This window comes from Abramis brama, assembly GCF_963993115.1.
Source record: "Abramis brama genome assembly, chromosome: 8".
NCBI classification, from domain to species: Eukaryota; Metazoa; Chordata; class Actinopteri; order Cypriniformes; family Leuciscidae; genus Abramis; species Abramis brama.
Window position 1 is genome coordinate 22,999,316 of NC_139970.1, and position 23,824 is coordinate 23,023,139.

The 23,824-nt window shown below is 36.8% G+C and overlaps 1 protein-coding gene across 1 annotated transcript; it reads left to right on the plus strand.

The window, feature by feature from the left end:
* The first annotated feature begins 13,151 nt into the window (after positions 1-13,151).
* LOC311087893 (rac GTPase-activating protein 1) lies at positions 13,152-23,735 on the plus strand. The gene is made up of 16 exons (XM_084121392.1): positions 13,152-13,270; positions 14,711-14,913; positions 16,675-16,811; positions 16,911-16,983; positions 17,108-17,164; positions 17,852-17,950; positions 18,663-18,804; positions 18,880-19,022; positions 19,998-20,159; positions 20,248-20,343; positions 20,552-20,750; positions 22,276-22,381; positions 22,482-22,614; positions 22,704-22,827; positions 23,010-23,121; positions 23,208-23,735. Exons 1-16 carry the CDS (start codon positions 13,189-13,191, stop codon positions 23,260-23,262), a joined length of 1,923 nt encoding a protein of 640 aa, XP_083977518.1. The 5' UTR covers positions 13,152-13,188; the 3' UTR covers positions 23,263-23,735.
* The last annotated feature ends 89 nt before the right edge of the window (positions 23,736-23,824 follow it).

Sequence of the window (23,824 nt, forward strand, 5' to 3'; positions counted from 1 at the left end):
TTTGATGAAGTGACGCGAGCGCTTTGTTTGCACAAGATAACATAATTTACCACTTTATTTACAAAATAATAATATCTAAAGTGCATTCACGCAACAGCCTCTGCACAACACGCATGCGTCATGGTGCTCTTGAAAGTGGTAGTTGCGTAGGCTGTCTATGGAGGGACCGAAAGCTCTCAGATTTCATTAAAAAGATCTTCATTTGTGTTCCGAAGATGAACGACATGAGGGCGAGTAATTAATGACAGATGTTTCATTTCACCCTTTAAACTACAACCTTTTCTGTCAAGGTTTTAGGTATTGTACATTTAAGGTAGGCTGCATGAATTGCCGATAATACAGTATTCTGTATTAAATGTCTTTGTTTGACAACTTTGCAGTCAATACTTGGCAGAATGATGAGTCAAATCTGATTTTCAAAAGTCATGGGAAACTCAACTCCAAAACTAAAACAAGTGTATGCCATACGGGAAGCTGACATCATCTTCAATCACATAATGTGGAATTGAGAGACTTGTCCTCCATTCAGTCAAGATTTACATTCATCTGACACAGGAGTTTCTCTCCCTATTCACTTTAGTCTGACTTGCTCGTGTTTTTACAGTGTTTGTTTCAGGCTATCAAGACAGTTCCTCTCTAGAGAACCATCTCAGAGGAACAAAAGGACAGAGTAGGCTAGAATAATAATAAAAAAAAAAAAAAATCTCGAGCGAGATGTACCCGATTCATTTCATGCTTGAAAGTCATTTGACAGTATAAGTGAACAGTAGCAAAGGGGTGGCTGTGTTCAAGTGGCATAATATAGGGAACCGCACCATTGTCAATAACTCAAAACATACCGTGCTCTGCCAAGAATGCCATTATACAGATCCAGAATTAAAACTTTACCTTTAGGAAACATTAGAGTGATTGTAAGTAATGGAATAGCTTTGCTTTAAAATCTGTCATGTCTGTCTTGTCTATTTTTATCTGCAATAAAAGCTCACAGCTGCATATACAATTAGATAAGCCAAAATTCAAATATGGGTCTTTACACATAGCCTAATCCATCTTAAAATCAAGAAATGGCAAATAAAGACAATTGTTTCACTGATTTGTGAGACATTGAACAAAACATCACTGCAGCTGTACGTACCATCTGATTTTAAACTACTATAATTTTTTCTTTGAAATTAATTAGTTTGATTGTTTGTTTTTAATGCCATCTTCTGTGCCAATTTCCATGGCAAGAAAATGTTAAGGTAAACCATATCAGGTTTTTAAAATCTACTTTATATCTATTTTAACATTCTAAAACATCTGTAACCATGGTTCCCTAAGCAGGGGAATGAGACATTGCGTCTTGGATCGACGCTATGTGGAATGCCATCAGCGTGACCAGTGTCTGAAGCATGTGTAAACACACTCCAATTTCATTGGTTGGCAACAGCCCGTGACGTCATAAGCTGAGCACCCGGAAGCATAAGAGGGCCCCTGTAGCACACGTCATCAACTTCTTTGTCTGAAGGAGACGTGCAGGCAGACCCAATGGCATGGCAACGAGACAGTATCTCTTCTCAGGGAACCATGGTTATAGTCGTAACTTGAGACGTTCCCTTTCAAAGCGGAACTCAACACCGCATTTTGGATTGACACTATGGGGAACAAATACCTACTCCGCCATGCCGTGGAGATGCCTGGCTCTAGGTGAGAATATGCACAAACATAATGGGTATAGCATACCTATGATTTTAAAAGGGGAGCAAGGGATTCTACCTTACCCTTGTAGAGCTAAGAACAAGGAGGGCCGCCCCACAGGTGAACTTCCTCTACTTATTAGCATTGTCAAACCAAGGCCATTCCAAGGGGAGTGCTGTCCCTACTTCAAGACCCAACCATAGTTGGGGAGGGAAGTGAATGAAGTAGAGGCAAATACTGCCTATCTACTTCGATCACCTAGTATAAACCCTTGGGGCCATCCAAAGGGGAGATATGTTTCTTGTCATTAATCAGACAGGGAGGCAAACAAGAAAAAAGGCAAGCTACAGGTTGCCAATAACTCTAATCCACATACTAAGGAGGCTGTAGGGGAACTAATTGCCCTACATACTCTATTCACCCTACATCAAACCTAAGAGGGTACCTTCCAAAGCAACCACCCGCAAGGCAAGCATACAATTTTACTTTAAACCATAAAATATAGAAAATATAGCTCGACCCTGGGAAACAAGATACTTCAGGGTATCAGAGCAGAGCAAGAGAGATGTCAGACACAATCAACCTCCGCCCACAGCCACTGACCCATACTACTCTCACTTTGCGGAGCATGTAGAGGGGCAGGATCTCCTTAGGATGTCAGAAGGCATTTATTAACCCACAGGAGTCATATGGATTACTTTAATGATGGATGGATGCGCTTTTGTCATATACACCTAGGATGGCTTGAGGGTGAGTAAATTATGGGATATATAGTAAAGTACCCTTACAAGAAAGCATGAAACCATCTAAATTGAAACGTCATTTAGAAACAAAACATCTGGGTTGCAAAAAAAGTGCCTAGCATCTTCGTGTTCAAAACAAGTGCAGGAACTCGCATCTTACTAAGTATTGCAAAGGCTAAGAAAGTCCACACAATAGCAGAAGAACTTCTCTAACCTGCAGCCATGGACATACACTGTAGTCAGAGAGGTGGTGGATCAATCTGCAACAGATAAGCTGAAGACCATACCACTGTCAAATGGTACGTATGTAGGCACATTGAAGAAATGGCTGATGATATTACAACAGACTACAACTCACGTACAGGCAAGTGATTATTATACTTTTCAGATGGATGAATCCACAGACATTGCTAATCAAGCAACTTTACTTGTTTATGTGAGACGTGTGTGAAGGGGACTTGCAGGAGCATTTTCTCTGCAGCAGAGTTCTCCCCACCACTACAACGGCAGAGGGCATTTTCAATATTGTGGATTTGTTCTTGGCTGATGACAGAGCTTGACCAGAAAACACTCAGGGGTGGTAAAGAGAATTCTTGAGAGGGCACCAAGGAATGAGACATTAAAAGAAGAAGTTCTCGTGCCAAGAACTCTTAGTGTTTTAAAAATCTGTGCAAAGACCTGGGCTCTGAGCACATACAGCTGTTGTACCCCTCCAAAGTTCGTTGGCCCTCGAGGGGAAAGGTTTTATCAATGTGTTACAAACTTAAAACTTTTTGCTGCCTTCCTTTTGGAAAATAATTGTCCTTTTATCTATGAAATCTGACTTGCTGATCTTGCTGATGTGTTTGCGCACCTCAACACGATTTAATAACTACTTCCCTCAGAAACATGAAGACAACCCCTGGATACGTGATCCCTTTGGAATCGACATGGAAAGCATCACGTTGCCAAGCAACAAAGAAAATCAGCTGGTAAAGCTGTCATGTGATCAGACGCTAAAAAAGAAATTCGGTGAGGTAAGCCTTTCCCAGTTTTGGTGCCATGATGCGAATTTTGAGTATCCGTCCCTCGCCACTCATGCAATCAAAATCATCCTACCATTCAGCACTATATCTGTGCGAAAGTGGCTTCTCTTCTTAAGTCCAGCTTAAGTCAAAGAAGAGGAACAGGTTGGACATTGAGTACGATCTTAGGGTCTCTGTCTACTTTCACCCCAGACTTTGAAACTCTTATCAGAAGTAAGTCACATCCTCATTTATTTCATTAGCTTCCCAAATTACTGTTAGTGAATAGATATAGTTGTCATATTAGATGTAAATGTGGTTATGATTCCATTTATCATCCTACTGTTAAGTATTTGCATGCAGGTATGATGTTCATTCTGTTCTACAGGATCAGTATCAGTTTGTTTTATGTTAGTTCAATCTGTTGTAAGGACCTCCCGTTGGCCCAACAACGTAATTTAGCGGCGTGGGTGAAAGCATATTGCGTAGATATTTTCAGACCTTCTGTGAAGTTCACTTAATTTTACTTTAGCTCTGTGCTTAATCTGACACTTAATTTGAAATAATTATTAAATTTAGATTGTGTTTCTAATTAGGAACTAATCATAAATATTGGTTATGTATTAATTTAGACATTTGATTATTCTGGGTATCCCATACTTTCAATTATTCGTTCAGAGGGCTTCAGATGACGTGCCAACTGCTCCATTCATTCATGAGCCTTTAGTTTGACCTATTGTGGACACAGATTTGCGGTAGCATCAGCCTCCTCATAATCTACTGGTCGTAATGATTTCAAGAGAGTCCAAAATGAATCAGAACTTAAAATTGTATTTGTCAGTTAAAAATGTATCATGCCAATTACACAATTAAACAATTAGGAGCCAATTTTAAAATTATAATGCAATTGTGAAACACATTGTAGCCACCTGGCAAATTCTGTGCTCATGTATATGGTTTTACTGCAGCTACATGTTAAATAGCAGAGTGTTCCATGTACAAAACAAACAAATTCAACATAGTCACACATGTAACTTGCAATTTCAATTTCAGTGTTACAGTTATTCCAATTTACAAAAGAAACATGGTCTAGATTGCATAACATCTACAACCTTTAACCTAAGTATTACATACAACACTTACAGTAAAGCAGTCGTGTGTTTAAAAAAATAAACTCAACAAGTCTATGTGTACATGTTGTAGCACAAACAAAACAACTTAAATGTGTGTTCTATGAGCACAATGTGCTTGACACAATTACAAATTAGAAAATACAAAGAAATGCATACCTGACAGCAGTGCGGGACTCAGGAAGACACTGACACAGCACCGTGTGGAGGTTTTCTGGTTACAGAATTCCCAATGACTGCTCTGCCACTTCCCATTATACCAGAACAAAAGAGTTGTAAATATTTATCACACAAATATTTTTGGATTTGTTGGACCTACTCTCGTGCCCCAAAGGATCACACCTGTTTTCAGGAAAGAGGAGCAATGATTATCAGATATCTTGAAGAGAAACCACCCAAAAAGAGAACAGAATTATCTTCAGTTTTACATTTTCTAATAATATAAGTGACTGCTGTGAAATTGAGACCATTTTAGACCATGAGACATTATTATATACCAAATTATACCAAACATGAAAGGGAAAAAACAACACATTCACTAGATACAATAGAATAGAATTTCAATAGAACACCAGCTGAGACCCTGAGGAAACATTTGAGTATATCTACACTCTTAGATTCTGTCTAGTCTAGTCTCGCGTATATGCAAGTCCGCTAACAGAGACTTCACAGTGATCTGTCTCTTCAAAGTAAAGTTAACAGCAATTCTGCCTCATTGAATGCAACTAGTTGCTTTGATGTTATCTGAAACTGGAATGTCACTCGAAAGGTCATCCACTGACATTTGTAATTTCATAAACAACCGACACAATAAAATGAATCTAAATGTGGAGAAAGAAATGCAATGCAGTCTGAACTAAACTATACTGTTAAATGTTGACATTTCTCTTCAGTGCACTTTCAAAACACATTGGTTTTTATCCTATCTAAGCCCTGCTAAGACTAATGAGTCAGAGAGACATTAGCCATCACATAAACTGATAAGTGATCACAAATGGACAAGTGCTCTTGGAAATCCAATATTTACTTAGTTCCGCTTATGTGCATCAAACGACACCCAACTTTCCAATCAGAAGATATGGATATAAAGTGTGATTTGCTCTATCGAATAAAGCACTTACTGAAACAAACCCAATCAGGAGGGAAGATGGTCGACTCTCTGACCTTTTCTACAGTGTGCGTTGGATCCTATCCTATAACCTGTTCCTGCCTTATCAAAGCACAGAGCAAACATACACAGACTGTGAGGGCTTTCTACTGCAAACAGGGGTTTAATCTAATTCCTCAGCCTAGTTATCGGCTTCTCTCCGGTTTCAGATGTAAACTGAGCTCAGCTTTTAAACTTGCATTTGTAAAATCACACATTCTCTTTCCCCTAGAGAGACGCTAGAGTGTTTGTTGCACATTTAAAACCCATCTGATTAATTATTCAAGGGTATTATTTTCAGCATTCAATCTATTTCCTGCATCAGCGGTGCTGATAATGGGTCCCGGTGGAGTAGGAGAAGTCATGCATGCATATTCCTTGTTTATTCCATGCTCACCTCATAATAACTTCACAGACGTACTGTACCTGGCGCAGAAATCAATGCTCACGTTGGTATTAGAATACATTCAGGGAACAATTTCACAAACAGATGATTATAAGAAATCAACTATACTCCTGCTATGTGAATTAGTTTGAGGCATTTTTCTTTTGACAGTTTCAGTAACAGCTTGGGATGAGGCACATGTTATTTATTTATTTATTTATGTATTTATATCTAAGTCCCCAGAGGTTTGTATTTTTCTTTCCCTAGGTGCATAATTTCAGGCTTTTTCAGCAGATAAGTGCACACTGTCACTATGAAAGTTCATTCGGTCTTCTAAATTAACTTAACAGGAAATGGGTGAAATTATTTACAATTTGTGAATTAACACAATAGTTGTGAACTTAACCAGAAAATAAATTCAAATACACATATATACATCACATACATTATATGGCTATAGGATTCTGAAAAACATGTTTTTTTTCAATGTTGTTGTTAATGTTGTGGAAATTTCAGCAAACAGATTTATCACTCAACTGAACGCAGCACAAGCATTTTAAACATGTTTTTGCTCCGTCGGTGCAAGTGTGTCCTTGAATGAGTGGGGTTTTATAACATATTTAATTCAACGGCTCAGGTAATGTCAATGGAATGACCTTAATTGATAGCTTAATTTTACAAGACTACTTTTTTCATTCATTCATTTGATTGATTGAGTCCTTCATTCGGTTGATTCACTGATTCACTGATTCACTGATTGATTGATTGATTGATTGATTGATTGATTGATTGATTGATTGATTGATTGATTGATTGATTGATTGATTGATTGATTCATTCATTCATTCATTCATTCATTCATTCAGTTGATGTACGCATTTGTTTGTTCTAGTGTTGTCACGATACCAAAATTATTGTTTCGATACCGATACCAAGTCAAGTATTGCAATTTCGATACTTTTTCGATACTTTTCCTGAAAAGGGAGAAACACTCTCAAATATCATTGCTGTGCTTTATTTTAAAACCGGGACAACATTCTAATCATATAACACACTAATAAATTAACATATGAACAGCAGATATATTAAACATTTGAACAAAATATGAAATATCAAAATATAAAAAATAAATTAGAGCAATGACATTCAAAGTAAAAAAAGGTTAAAAAAAACATTCAAGGTAGCAGCATTATCTCATTTATCATAAGAAACATAAGAGCTTTATCTTGATTCTGAACTTTGAATAAAAATATGAACAGCGATTATATTAAACAATGTTTAATATTGGTAACATATGATAAGCCTCATTGGTGATATATTTGACATGTGGGGAGAGAGTTGTGGAAGGCCTATACTTCATGTTAAACATAAATATATAGCAGCAAAGACAACGTCGGCAGTGTTGACGGCAAAATAGGCTACAGAATAATTCGTTCTGTATTAAGAGGTGCAATATTTGAAAATCGATAATCGATAATATTTTTTAAAATTACATTTATATTGTATTTATGTCAAAACTTTCAAACATCAAAATGTCATTTATTAATATGTATTCGTGTCAAAATGACATAGAAACATCTTTTCCTATTCTATTTTGCCTGGAAACGCTTCCAACACGCTTGCGTGTCGCGTGAAAAATAGGCGTCGGTTCTATTTCTAGCATGCACGCGTTTTCCGCGCGTCTCGAGCTGCACCCAGACGCGTGTGTCACGCAAGCAGTTAACATGGGAGCCGAAATAAAAACGGACACGACACGCAGCCAGTGTGTCGCCGGCCATCTGGAACGCGGTCATTCTTAGAAGTATCGATACTATAAATGAAGGAATCATGACGTGTTTAATTTCCGATTTACTTTTGAAGTATCGGTACACCGTGCAACAGAGCAAGGTAGGCAACGTACTTCCATATGTCACTCCTCGCGTCATCTTTTTCTACGAGTCGTGGACCACTTGTGCTCGCACATGCAGCCATTTTGCTGTAGTGTTTTGTCACATGACACTGACAGCGGCAGGTTCTTTGCTGCGTGCGTCAGGAAAAAAACACAGATGTCCATAGGGAGGCGTTTTTTTTTGTTTTGTTTTTAAGTATCGATACTGATAAATTTAGGTATCGTGACGTATTTAATTTCCGAGTATCGCGATACTTTTGAAGTATCGGTACACCGTGCAACACTAGTTTGTTCAATTGATTAATTTATTAATTTGCTTGAATGATTTGTTCATTCATTCATTCATTCATTCATTCATTCATTCATTCCTTCATTCGATCTATCCATCCATTCATTAGATCCACTGATTGATTGATCCATTCGATTGATTTGATCATTTATTTGTTTGATTGATTCATTCGTTTGTTTGGTTGATTCATTAATTTGCTCAATTCATTCACTCATTCATTCGTTTGATTCATTCGTTCGTTCATTCATTCATTCGATCCATTGATTGATTGATTGATTCATTCATTCGTTCAATTGATTTGTCCATTTATTTGTTTTTATTTACTTGTTCATTCGTTTGTTCGTTCGTTCGATTGATTCATTCGACTGTTTAATTCATTCATTCATTCATTCAATTGTTTCATTGTTCAGGTGTGTTTGATTAGGGTTGGAGCAAAACCCTGCAGTGAACCTCTAAGTCTCATTACTGAAATCACTTCAGAATATGTATCACTGCATTCTGATAAAAGCCAGGATTTGAATACATTTAGACTGTTTTCATATGCTTGTGTTGAGCTTTTGCGTTTGGTTGCTTTCCCTTTTACTCTACAACAACAAGACAGTTAAGAAAAATGGCCTGTGTTTAGGACATGAAGTAGATCAGATTTGACCCTAGCACCCTTATGGGAGGTCTACAATGTCTGAACAGCTCTGAGAATCTTTTATGTGACAATCTGCACTTATACAAGTACGAACTACGAAGCACCACACATCTGTCATCTTCACTTTTTTATTCATGGACAGCACATCTCATAAAAAGGATGAACAAATCAAGACTAATGCTCTCAGAATAAACGCCTCTCTTGGGTAAACACTTAATGAGAGAAATGGCTCATTCAGTAAAAGTGTGTTGACTAAATAGAGACTAGTATCAAACACATTCGTCTCTGGTCCTCAGATTAGCATCTCATCTGCTGAGCTGTGTATACTCAGCCAAAGGCAATGAGTTTCCTAATGAGCCAATGCACTGTAAAGCAAACATTAATATTAGCCAACAGACAATACATGGCCTTTTTAATGTTTATGGGCAGAACTCCAGAAATCTATTTGTTCTTTGCTATAGAGTGCCATCCAAATTAACATAATTTACATCTTTACAGAAATAAAAAAATAAAAGTACATAGGGGAAAAAAAACATGTATTTTAAAAATCGGTTTATAAATTCAACTCTGGGGTGATTAATTCATGACTAATCATTAACTACAAATTAATCTGTATTAAAATAGTCTACATGATCAGGATATCTTGTATTTTATATAACAATGGCAGATAAATATGTTAATCAGAAAACAACTGCTTGGCATGTCCATTTATGAAACAAATGATGTCTTTTATAAATGTATGTTTCCCCAGATTAACACAACATTCGCTTGCTAAAGCAAATGTGCATTTGCCATCAGAAACGGATTATTTTGAGAGTTTCTAAACAATGCAAATATCCCAACACCCTCAGAGGGGGGGTGGGGGGGGGGGGTTCTTCTCAAAACACATAACATTTCGAAATCCACAGCAAAAGGCGGGTCATAAAAGACAAATAGAGAACATAAAAAATATTGTTAATATTTTGTATTAATCCTTAATATTGATCCTAATATAATGTAACACGAAATATCGGTAGTCCATAGCTGTAAACAGAGACAGGACATGAGGATAATAACTAAAAATAAAACAATACTCATTGAAGTACGATTAGAAGAGCCACTTTTATCTTATCTATATCTTTATCTATATTTCTAGTCTTACAAATTAGCTGAATTAAATATTAAATGAGAAGAAAATGATCAATCTAGTCCAGCCTGCTAAGGCTAAATGTTTGCCATCATGGCTGAAGAACATCAATGATTGTATTGCTATGCAAGGGACGACATGTGAAACCCATGAAAGCACTAAAATTCAAATGCAATATTCCACAAACAGTGACCGAGGCCTTGCAAGCCAGTTAAAGTTTCAACAATGAGAAAGACCTGGTGTTGCAAGTCTTTTATTTCCAGCAAAATTGAATTCGGTCTCTCCAAACACCGCCGCTCTTGATCTCCTATGCTCAAAGCAGCCATGTTAAAAATGACTGTAATAAGATTTTTGGGTGCTAAATTAAAGTGACTCCAGTAGCAGCAGAAACCATTATTTGTGTAATGGAGCATTTGCAGCGGAGACTCAGAGCATGATATCACAGAGAAGCTTATTTTCTTGAGTCAAGCAAACACAACAAAGCTTTGCTCAAACACCTCCCTAATCACTAGCAAGCTCACACAGCCCCATATGAAGGTACAACAACAGTGGATGCAGAACACAAAATGCCTTGACTGCCCTCTACTGGCTACAGTGGATGAGGGGCTTGGGTTAGGACAAGATAAGAGTAAAATAGGTTTCTATTACAGTAGTTTATCCATTCAAATTCATATCCAAACATTGACTTTAAAACTGTTTACTTAAACATGCATTAGGCTAAAGATGATGTATATTGATTGTATTATATCCTCCTGGTACCCAGGAACATACTTTTGTCCGCTGTATGGACATTATATTTTAGTGAATTTCTCTGACATCATACATGTCACAGTTTTAAGTCACATTCAGAGCTTTTCAGAGATATCAAATGTTTGCAGGTTACGCCATGACAAAAACTTTTCCTTGGTCTTTAGAAATGGCTGACATTAATTTAGAGATCAAATGTCGAACTCTTGTGGAAATGTGATAATATTTTGCAATTATCATTTAAATCGGACTCATTTTTCAAAATTGTTTGTAATAAATCAACATCTCAGGAACATGTTATGTGGTTTCTAATCAAAATATGACTTTCTGTTACAAAACAGGGCATTGTTTTTATACATATCCACTGTAGAGGACACCAGGACTTAAAGCATGTTTAACGGGCATTTTGGGAGACACATGTGAACGGGAAAAGAAATTATATATCAACATTCCTATGAAATATTACAATTTATTATGAAAATGTTGCCAATTTTTTTGCCTTTTTTTCATTACATGTTGCCCCAAGAACACATTAATATGCAAATTAGACAATGTGTGATACATTGTATTGAATAGGACTACCCATGTATGGCCATTTTACCCACATATTGCATGGTATATTAATTAATTCCATTATATCTTTCATACATAGTTGAGAATCATCTTTAAACAAAGTTTGCTTAAAAACCTAAACCTGAAACCAAAAAATTTATTAGTGAATGAAATTAAAAATCCCATTGTTTTTGCCTATACATGTAATTTCATGCCTTGTCCTGGTGTCCAATACAGGGGATATAGCATAATATAATATAAGAATAAAATAGCCTATATTTCTCCCAAAAAATAAATAAATAAAAAATCTCTATTTGTTTCTTATGCTCATGAATGACATGAAAAAAGATTACGTTAAAAAAAAAATACATCAATGCATAAACACCATCTCCCACAGTGCCAATTACTCAAATCATGACCCTGGTATTAACTGTATTGAAAAGATAATAAGAAAAATGCATAACGTTACACACATAATATGCACTGCAAGAGCAACATCATTTCAGTGTGAATATCAGCAGGCAATCACATGGCATCTGTAATTAAAGTTTCAAACCACTTAAAGGTACAGTATAGCATTTTTCGCCACTAGGGGTCACTAACCTATTTACAATAACAAAGGCGTAGATTGATGACGCAACATTTGCTAAGAATTATGGATCTTGTCGTCAACGTCAAGCCGACCGATCTAATAATGTTTATGGATGACTGAATACATCAATGTTTTTATCATGACTGTGATATAAAGCAGTTCGGGATTGCTAAGAGACAGCTATCAGCTCCACATGCGACGCGAGTCCCTCGGATATAAAAGGAATATGGACATTTCATTCTACCGAACTACATGCAGAATTACTACTCACAGGTCAGTTTATTAGACAAATTAAACTTGTGAGGTAAAGTAGCGCTGTTTCACTTGGTCTAACATTACACTAGCACACTAAACTGCATTTGAATGTGTTTAAATGTATGTGTTAGTCTGTCTGTATGAGACTAGCAGTAAACTAGATCAACATTAGAATAATATACAGATCATATTCTGACATTTTATCATTGTTGAACTATATAACATTGATTAGTTTTATGTAAATGTGCTCACCTGTTTAATAAAGTACATGTAGGAGCAGTCAAAGTCTCGGACGTGGAGCTCTCGTTTATATACTGTCCATGGGAGCTCTCAGCATCTCGAAAACACCGCGCTGATATTGATTCTCGTTTTAGTTCTCCTTTTTTTATCCAAAGTCTGCTTGCCATGGTCCATAATGTTTGAACGAAACAACAACAGCGTGCAGATAGACATTGCGAACTACAATGTTGTCCGCGTCAGTCGCTTTGGTTACTATCAGACGGCTCTGGTTCATAGCTCTGGTTACCATGGCAGCACGAGCGGAAACCAGGGACAACGCGGATATGACGCCATTGGCGGCGACAAAACGGAAATAAAGAAACGGGACGTTTCTCGAATTAAATTACAAATTTCTCCTGGTTTGAAAGTTGTTGGAGACAGTCGGGATAATGTAAGTACACAACTAAAAAAAATATATATATAACATAGATATAGTGATTTTTGCTATTTTTAAAGCAAAAAAGTTACATATTGTGCCTTTAAGGACCTTTAGTAAATGAAAAGTTCTTACCTTGTCCTTGTCTCAGAGGGCAGGTTTATAAAAGAATAACTTTCCAATTGTTGCTGATGGATGGACTTCCGGAACGATAGTCCAAACGCAGAGTTTCAGAAACGTTAGTCCAGTTTGCATGAGAAACTACATCCATGTGACCCGTGACCGTGACATTACACTCACGTGACGCATTTAAAACGACTTGTTTGAGTTCGATGCGGGATCATCAGCTGACTCGACCATGGGGGATCAGTTTGTAAAAGAAGTCCTCAGTCTGTGTTTGCAAAGGCTTGCTATAGAAGAAGCTACTTACTCTGAGCTCGGTAAGATATGATTGTCCCTATTTAGTTTAATTCTTAACATTCTAATATTATATTATTTGACCTTGCACTCAAATTAAAACGTACCTGTCCCCTAGGTCCAATAACTTACGTCTGTCATTCGAAAAGCATAATTTTGCTTGATTGTTTAGTAATGTTGTTTATCTATTTCTAATGCATTCATATTTGGTTGTTCTTTGTGGTTTATTTAAACATGTGGGCCACCAGCAGCATGTGTGATGTCAGTTTTTACAGTGTAAGGTACTTGTTTTGGCATGCTTATATTTGCTTTTGCTCTGGTTTGAATGCTGGTCTCAGAGCAAGCTAGGTGTTCAAAAACTAATTTATCCTGGTTCCAAAAGCCTCTTCAGATCCCTGACAGTGGATTGAAAATTGGTGTACACGACCATCTTCCTTAGGAATTTGATGGATGATGATGATCTGTTGTTCGCTAGTGATTTTTCCAGTGTTTTTAAAACCCCAAATTGTCATGTTGCTACCGTTCAAAAGTTTAAAATCTTTTGAAGAGTTTTTGTAATAGGATCAAAAATACAGTAATATTGTGAAAATTACTATTTAAAACAACTGTTTCCCTTTTTTAAAATGTAATTTATTCCTGTGATTGTAAAGCTGAATTTTCTGCAGCCATTACTCTAGTCTTCAGTGGCACATGATCCATCAGAAATGGTAGTATTGAAATACTCACTGTAAAATGGTATTTTTCTACGAATTATTTTTTCTGAGGCTAAATTAATCTCCCATTTAATCCAAACCAGAAAGAACATTACTGTCTCGGATAGCAATCACAACTCTGAAAATTGCATGCCCAGTCTATAATAAAACAGTGCTTTGAACTTCAATAATATGTCTGCTGGGTTTTCATTGTGTCAGAGGAACGTATTAAAACCACCCGTCCATCTATTTTCCAAACCGTTTGTCATATGTCGCAGGGATGCTGGAGCCTATTCCAGCGTCTCGGGTCGTAGGGAAACGCCATGAATGGATGGCCAGTCCATTGCAGCAGGGCTATATTAAAATCATTTTGAGGTAAAATAATCATTTTGAAATTACTGTTATTTTCACATGGAGGTAAAAATGAAGAAAAGTCAAGTCAATTACAGTGTAACGTGAGGGATAATTTATATATCTGAAAAAATGTAAGGTGTATTGTTTGTACAGTGCTTTTGAAAGCCAGCAATACATCTTATTTAACATTTGGGGTTTTAGAAGCAAAAGGGAAAGTAGTTATTTTTTAAAAGCACTTATTTCAGCACAAATTACCCAAATTTTTATCGTTAAACGTTTTGTAACAGCGTCATATCTTTGTGCTAGAAGTATAAGAAAAAACTGCTTTTAGAATATGCATGTTTTGCCTTGATAGTCCTTCTTTGATCAGAATATATCGCCATATTGAATTCTCACCAGTTGTCTCTTATCTTCAAGAATTTATTGAGGTTGTGAAGAATTTTGAAGCTGCCCGGAAGAAATGGCTGCATGCAGAGCTGGAGCTGAAAAAACAGAAGGAGCTCCTAGTGAAGTCTGATGTTGCTCGAGCTGCTCTGGAGGTCAAACTCAAACATGCTCGAAACCAGCTAGATGTGGAGATCAAGAAGCGCTACAAAGCTGAGGCAGACTACCAGTGCCTGGTTAGTTGAGAAATCACATAGTCTTGTTATGTTATGTTATGTTATGTTATGTTATGTTATGTTATGTTATGTTATGTTATGTTATGTGCCCAGTTGGTCAGTGCAGCATTACATGACCAACGTATGGACTTGGTGGAGGGCCGCAAGTGCTGAGAGGGTCTTTGAGTACAGGGCCCTTAATGTTCATGTGTTAATGAAAGTTCATAAAACAGAAGTGCTCTTTGATTTATTGACCATCCATGTGAAGACTACAAATTGTACTGTTTAATGTTATTTTTTAGTATTATTTTTCTCTATTCATTTTTTTTTTTATAATAATTTCATAATGTATTTTGTGAAGTCAGAATATGTTGTATACAGTGTTGGGAAAGTTCACTTTCTACATGAACTAGTTCAAAGTTCAGTTCACAAATTTTAAAATGAACTAGTTCAGTTCATAGTTCATATTCAACATTTTGAACTAAGTTCACAGTTCCAAAAATGAACTAGTTCATAGTTCTTTTTTTCCATGTTGCTGGGAGATATTATTTTTCAAAATGATTGCCACAGGCAGCAGAACCACAGACAATTATTTTATCAGTTTTAACACTGAAGTTATGCATCAGACTTTTCCCATCCTCACCGACCTTGTCATAAAACTCGTTTAAATGATCATACGACGCCTCCTTGCTGCTTTTTGTTTTGATTTGTAATGTAAGTGATGAGTCGTTCATGAACGATCCATTCATTGCGTCTGTCACATGACAAATGAACGAAAGACTCGGAAGGTAAAGTAATTATTTATGTTCCCTGTAAACGATTTTTGACTGCATTATAATGATTTCTTAATTCAGAATATGATCAAGATTGCGTAGGTGGATGTGTTCTGGTTATTTGCCAGTTAATAGTATAACATTTAAAGCCCCTTAAATGAACAAAATTACTCGAAAAAAGATTTGTTCATTTTGATGAACGAGATCGAACAAGAGAGTCAGTAGACACTGGTGGCTGGTGTTGCCAGATTGGGTGTTTTTCCGCTATATATTAAGGCCGGTTTACGGTGTGTTTTGGCCGGGTTTTCGTCTGGAAGGCTCTATAGAAATCTGGCACTCTATTGAACGAAGTTAAACTGAGAGAGCGTGGCGTTCACAGACACCAGAATGAACGAGTTCACAGTAACGTTCATCAGGCAGTAATACAGTACGTTCAGTTCACGTTCACACAAAATATGAACTATCGTTCAATGAACGTGTTCAGGCACAACACTGGTTGTATAAGACAAGAGATCTGGGATGAGCTATATTTTGCTTAGAGGTATGTGTGCAATGCAACGTTACAATGATGATGATACATTAAATGTGTACAATTGGCATGTTCTTTACAAGGAAAGGAATGTTTCAACTGATGCAAATGTACCACTAATGTATACACTGAGGGACAGTGGATTGTGCCATGTGTAAGCATGACATGTAAGGTAGAAAAACATGTTGCTTATGTTTAAAAATGGAACGTATAAGGAAGTTGAAAGTCCCTCAGTGGTGTATATAAGCTCAATCTTACTGTACTACGGCAGAGAAACATCAGGAACACATAGACCTGGCACGAATACAACATCTTCTCAAGTTTCTCTCCTATGCTGACGAATAAAGATTTTTCTTGGCAAGATAACTGGTGTCCGGTTCCGTGAATCAAATAATAACGGGGAAAAAGGCTTAATTCCGAGTCTGCACACGTGAGAGTATATTAATGATACTTATGGTGTCTTATTAATTCATTTGACAGGAGCGGCAGATGCAGTTGATCTGTGACGTACTGGTGCATGACAGCAAGTCAAGTGCCTGTCTCAATGAAGAGCAGAGGTCAATGCTGACCAGCTTCAGTCATAAAGGAGCCAGTGTCCCACAACACCGAGGAAGACGGTACCTCAACGTTCAGCATGCTCTTCATTTAGTTCTCAGTTCGCTGGTGTTTTTCCCCCCTTTCACAATTATGTTTTCCATCATGTGTCTTTATATCAGGTTATCAGTGATTGATGAGTCCTCCTTCCTGTCGCACTCTGACATTAGTTATGACAGAACGGATGATGATTTGGTGAAGTATCACATTTAGTATCATTTTTATTCATGATGTAGGATTATTGTCAGACACAAGCAAAGTGATTATGCATAAAAATCACTGAAAAGCTCAAAAATGATTTCACTGGTATGATTTCTAGGACTTGGACAGCACAGCTTTTGTTAAGCCTCTCAAGTCAAGAGCTCGTGAGAGAAGAGTAAGTGCTGCTAGTTTACAGTACTTATAAAAATAAAAAAAATACAAATATATATACATATACACACATATTGTTATTAATGTGATGGCAAAGCTGTAATATGCTGATTTGCTGCACAAGAAACATTTCTTATTAACAACGTTAAAAACTGCTTAATTTTTTTGTGGAAACCGGGATGCATGGTTTTCAGGATTCTTCGATGAATATAAAGTTTAAAATAACTGCATTTATTTAAAATAGATATATTTTGTAATAATGTAAGACTTTATTGTCACTTTTGATCAATTTAATGCATCCTTGCTGAATTTTTTTTATTACCTCACCTCAAACTTTTGAACGGTAGTGTAATTGGAAAAAGCTTGGATTCCAAATATAGTTTTAAGTCGAAAAAAAAAGGACACCACTACAAATGGCTGTCCCCTCAAATAGTGTACTATAGGGGGCGATTTCAGACACATCCTAAGAGAAGAATGTTGCACACTTCATGCACTCAACTGTTGCAGATTTAAATACATAGCGGAGGGGGAGGGGCTCTGTTGAATGACGCCAATGTTGAATGACAAAATAACCTTACACGAATACACGATTTAGTACAGAGTGTATAAGTGCATAGTTCCTCATTTGGGACTCAACTATAGTTTTGTGCTAGTCATAATGTGTCTCACTTTATCACTGCTTGTTTTTTAGCGTTCATCAATGGGCCCAAGTGTTGGTCCTCCGATTTCAAAACGGGGAAGAGTCAGTGGGCGTTCAGGAGATCTACTAGGGACAAGACCACTGGAGAAGGTTGGTAGAAGTCTATTAAGGCTAATATTTATTTATTATCTCATTTATTCTGAACAAGAAAATGCAGATAAGCGTTTCAGTATAAAAAATCCACGAAAAGTAAAACATTAAGCAGAAATTATCTGCATGTTGATTATGTGATGCCGCTATGCATCGTTTGAGTCATCCTGTTAAAGTCAGTATAAAATATATATCCTATATTGCCATTTAATGAAATGGCTCCTCCTGGCTTAGATGTCAGTTGGGATTGTAGCACACAGTTAGCAAAATGTCAGGTATGTTTTGTGAAATGTAGAGTCTCCTTCATTTTTTTTCCCCTTCTATCAGTAGGGGGATCATAATATCCCCTCTATAGGTTAGTCTGGTGTCGTTTCTCATCAGCTCGTTCGTTCATCAGTCCCTCATCCGACTGCTTGCCATCATATTGGCCACACCCACCACTACACTGCTCGGATGAGAACAGCAGTGGACCATGTCCTGTCTGTCTCCCTCCATGGGACTCGTATCACTCCCACTCAGCTGGCACTGATCACTAAGAGAGAAGCAAAGCAATTTGGCACTTTGAGAAACTACATTTGTCCTTGTTGCCAGGAACGTGGACATGAGCTTGATAACCAATTGTTATGCTACTCTAAGGGTCTTGCATTCCAGTAGAAAGAATGATTGGCTTCAAATGGATTTTTTGTGTGTGTTTTTGTGTGTATGTGCTAAGGAAATCGAGACGACGGTTGTGAAGGCGTCTGTCACTACCCCAGAGACTGGAGGTCAGATTCACATGGTAATAGACATAACCCAGGAGACTCCAGAACATCCATCCAGGGCTTTCAGAAATGAAGATTTCCCGTCTGTTGATGGTAAATAAGCCTTGGAGGCGCCACTTTCACTGACACATTCTAACCTTCCCAAACTAACCAGAGTCGTGCATGTAGAACAAACGTCTGTGTGGGCACATGAAGTCACAGAGGCTGAAACGCTTGTTGAAATGGAGGTGATCGCCCCTGAGCCGGCCGTCCCTCAGCACTTCACGCCCACCGTGGATAAGACTTCCCTGCATGTATTTCAGCAAAAAACAGTAGGAGGCCATTCAGTAGTTCTTCTCAACATGTTGCGTGGCTTTTACACCTGGTATTTACATCTGTTTCTTGAGTCATGTATCAAACATGTATTAGATTTTAGTTTTTTTGTTTTTTCTATTAGTTTCTATGACTTCACAAGAGATTGATTGCATTGGTCAGAAGAGAGAAAGATGTCAGAGTTACATTTGTAATCACTCCCTCAGCTGATGTATTAGAAACACTCACGCAGCAGCATTAACTAGTTTTCTGTCATTTAATGCCAAAGTAATATAACACAATGTATAGTTTTATAAATGTACATAAAAGAAAATGTAAAAAAATAATAATAATTTTGGTAGATTTACGATGTTAATAACTGTGAAAATATGTCATCACAATCTATAAAAAAGTCCATATAAAATAGTTTTTTATTATTTTATTTTATTTATTTTAATGGGTCTCACTTTAGCACCGTTCACTATATTGGTCGTCCAATGCTATAATTTAATATAAACTTAATCTAAAAATATATTTTATTTTATTATATGAACATTTTAAATAAACATGAATTTATTATATAAAATATAGTTACTATTCAGTGTTCATCATGCTATTATTCCATTATATAATATGTATATAATGTATAAAATAAAGTTCAATAAGGAAAGACGTCCTGTTTCTAGTTCACTATTGTTTAAAATAAGTGGCTGAGGTAAAAAAAATAAAAAGACCCATGATAACACCAATCTGACCTTAACATGCTCTACTACACATCTTATTGTGTTGGTTTTGTTTTTAATTGTTGTTATTATTATTATTATTATTAAACTGTCAGAGTAATACAGCCTTAAATTGTAAGGGGCAGGGGACTATAAATTGACCTTGGAATTATTTAAAATAAATATAATTATGCCAGGTGTAAACAGGGTCTGTGTTTGATGGCACTGTGCATGTTGCGACTGACCGCCAAGTCAGCGTTTTAAATTTTCTAGGTGATTCGTCCAGAGACATGCATACCATGTGGGAAGAGGATTCGCTTTGGGAAGATGGCCGTAAAATGCAGAGACTGTCGAGTGGTGAGCCATCCTGAGTGTAAACAACTATGTCTGGAGAAGTGCAACCCTAATGCTCATGGTTCAGCTCAGCCCAATGAGGTATTCACCTTTCATACTGTAGTAGTGTACATGCATATTCTTATGTAAAGATGACATGTTAAAATTTAAATTTTTTCCCCCTTTATAGGGGACATTAGAGAGCTTTGCCCCCTCCACACGTCCACGGATTCCCTCTTTGATTGTTCAGTGTGTTCATGAAATTGAGAGAAGAGGACTTGAAGAGGTGTTTAAATAATACACCAACACAGGGATTGTTTCTCGAACTGAAAGTATAATTACAGGGCTTGAATCATAGCACTGTATAATTGAGTTTAATTTGGATTTTCAAATCATATTGCAGTACATTACAACATCCATTTACAGTGTATACAGTCGATGTATGAAATTTCTCTCCATCTCACTGATATTTTCTGTCTGACTGCGGTATGTAGAGGGGTATTTACAGAGTGCCGGGAGGAGAGCGACTGGTGAAGGAACTGAGGGAGAAATACATGTGTGGGAAAGGCCTGATGATGCTCCACAAAGTAGAAGAGGTTCATGCCGTCTGTGGACTCCTCAAAGACTTCCTGAGGAAACTCAAGGAGCCTCTCATAACATTTAAGCTTCACAAAACATTTATGGAAGCTTCTGGTAGGTTTTCTTAATAATGATATTATGGTAAGATTTGTTTTAATGTTTTTGAAAAGTATCTTCTGCTCATCAAGGCTGCATTTATTTGATTAAAAAACAGTAAAAACAGTAATACTGTGGAGTATTAGTACAATTTAAAATAACTTTTCTATTTGAATATATTTTATAAATGTTATGTATTCCTGTGATGCAAAACTGAATTTTCAGCATCATTACTCCAGTCTTCAGTGTCACATGATCCTTCAGAAATCATTCTAATATGATGATTTGCTGCTCAAGAAACATCTTATTCTCCACCTTCTTCTCTTTTCAATTTGTTGTTGAAAATAATGTTCAAAAAAGCATTTTTTAATAGATTTTTTTTTCCATTATAATAGCTTACTATCACTTTTAATTAAACATTAATGTTTTAATTAAACAATTTAAACACTATATATATATATTACAGGCCCCAAGCTTTCGGGCTAAAATATTCATGGTTAAATATTATAATTCAATATTTACAATGTTTATTTAAAGGGCACTTAAAACTTACAGTAGTTCTTACAGCAGGCATTCAGGGCTTACTGGTCCTTCCAAACCATGCAAAAAAAAATCATATGATCAATTGGACTCTAGACTCACCCTACTCTGGTCTCAACCCAAACTCGAATGAACAGGTCTCTACTACAACACTGGGTGAGATATTTTCAGTGCAGAAAAACTGACATTTGCGGGACGAGTCATTGAATTGGTTTCAAAAACTGTCCGTCCCAAACATATTGTCCTTACTCCCTAAAACTTTTTTCCCCGCTCAATCATCATCGAGTCTGTCAGGAGACCCATCTTGTCCTGACATTAATGGTCTCAATTTGACTTTCACAATTTAGTATTCTTTGAGCAGTCTGACTAGATTATCCAAAATGGTTGCAATTTTGCAGAGGGTGGATTCTATAACAAGCGTCTGGCGCTTGTGTATGCCTGAGGCACGAGGACGTATGCTACCCTCATTCATTTTGGGGCGGATGGTTATTTCCCATTACTTGTGATATAGTTGACAAGTCCCTGATGACTCGGAAACAATCAATGTCGAACGTTATCTCCCAAACCAGCGCTTGTCTTTTTCAGCGTTTTAATTTCAGTCGCCGCTACTGAATGGAGGGTAAGTGGCAGATTTAGGAGCAGTCAGGGTGCTTCTGCTATTATTATGGAGTTTTTTTTCCCCTAGCCCTCATAGATTCAGGATGACTCCAGGGTAAAGTACCTCCCTTTTAAATTATAAATTGGATTGGATGTCATGGGGAGAGTCATATTGTCTAATTTCCTTGGCTAGGAATGGTTGTAGCATATAAATGAGAGAAAGTCCTTCATAATGCATTGCTGTTACAGGTGTTTGTTCCTGCTCACTGAAAACTAATATCCTTAAGTCAGAAAAGTTGATAAAGTAATTAATTCACCTATAATATCGGATATATTGCTCTTGTAATGGAGCGTAATTGAATCGCTGTGGCTGGCTTGACAAAACAGTCATTTTTTTCACTCACAGAGATGGCTGATGAAGACAAGAGCATAGAAACATTAGTAAAGAATATCAAAGAGCTGCCGAAGCCTAACAAAGACACCCTGGCCTTCCTAATACTGCATTTGCAGAGGTAAAATGCTCTAATTTAGATATTTCTGCAACTCTGCCTTCGTATACTTTTTTTTAAGCATGCTTACCTGTTTTGCAACCACATTCATGTTGTTTCTCAGGGTAATGCATAGTCCGTCGTGTCAGATGGATCAGAATAACTTGTCCAGAGTGTTTGGCCCCACTATCATCGGTCACGGGATGCTAGAACCTTCTCCCATGACCATTATGAGAGACACAAACACACAACCCAAAGTGAGTTGCTAGAAAATCAGGATGTGATCCAATTGCTTGTGTATTTATCTTATATTTCAAGAAATAAACCTATTCTAACTTTGCAACAGGTAGTGGCTCGGTTACTGTCGTTCCCCTCAGATTTCTGGGAAGGCCTGCTAGCTGAGAAGGATCCACTTGTCCCTCCTGTGGTTGATTCCAACATCAGCAATGTCGGTCCGAGCACTAACAGAGGTACATGCATTAGTATCCACCATGTGTTGAGTTAAAAGTCAGTTGGTTCAAGTTAAACTGCTCACTTATTGCAAATTTCATGCCATTTAAATTGTTCTTATGATCTTCTCTATTTGTATTTTTAATACAATGTGTACATTTTAACTTTAATCATTAACTTTGTTCCTGAATGTGTCTTTCAGATAAGATATTCAAACCTCTGACCTCTCCTGAGATGAGTAAATATTCTAAAACTACATCCGGCGGCTCAATCAAGGGTCGGATCAAGCACTTTGGTGGCACTTTCAATAACCCGTAAGCTACTAATCCTCATGCAACTTTTATTGTATTGGTCTTGAGCTTAGTATTGCATGCTTTCATAACAATTCTCTCCTTTCTAGAAGCAAACCAAAAAATGAACCAGGAAAAAAGAAATTCTTCACATCCCCCAAATGATTTGTGTGTGTATAAATGTGTATTTTGTGTGTCAGATAGTTGCACTGGGACACTTTTGCTTCGGTGGCTTGAACTGTTTTTTCCTAGCACGCGAAATGAAACTCTTTAGCACTTTATATCCTATATCTTGGAAAATAACTTTTCTTATGAATTTAAGTCCTTGAAACATGAGACTACACTCTTTGTATTGTTTTTGTAAAGGGTTTAAATGTTTTTTATAATAATCATGTATAAAAAATAATGTCCTGGAAAATATCTAAAGGCGGTATAATATAAACATGGTGAAATATTGATTTGAAATAAACTAGATGAATTAATGTCTTGTGTACTTTGTATAAGTCGCATATTGCTGGCACTGTCTGCATTAGTGCCCTGAGAAGTCAGGCAGTAGCTCTGGGAGATTTTAACTCTTTCCAAACTGCAAAAAATGTTTTGGGGCATTTTATTTCTATTATTAATGTGATGTCTGTAATTGAATAATTTGTCTTGGCCTTTCAAGGTTAAGAAAAATAATTGATGGTCTTGTAGCTCTTTCACCATAAATATAGAGACATTGTGATTT

Excerpts from the sequence above, each read along its gene's own strand:
- LOC311087893 (XM_084121392.1), top strand. The coding sequence starts at position 13,189 with ATGGGGGATCAGTTTGTAAAAGAAGTCCTCAGTCTGTGTTTGCAAAGG. Across the intron at positions 17,165-17,851 it reads CAAGAGCTCGTGAGAGAAGA|CGTTCATCAATGGGCCCAAG; the intron begins GTAAGTGCTGCT and ends CTTGTTTTTTAG. Across the intron at positions 22,382-22,481 it reads CTAATACTGCATTTGCAGAG|GGTAATGCATAGTCCGTCGT; the intron begins GTAAAATGCTCT and ends GTTGTTTCTCAG.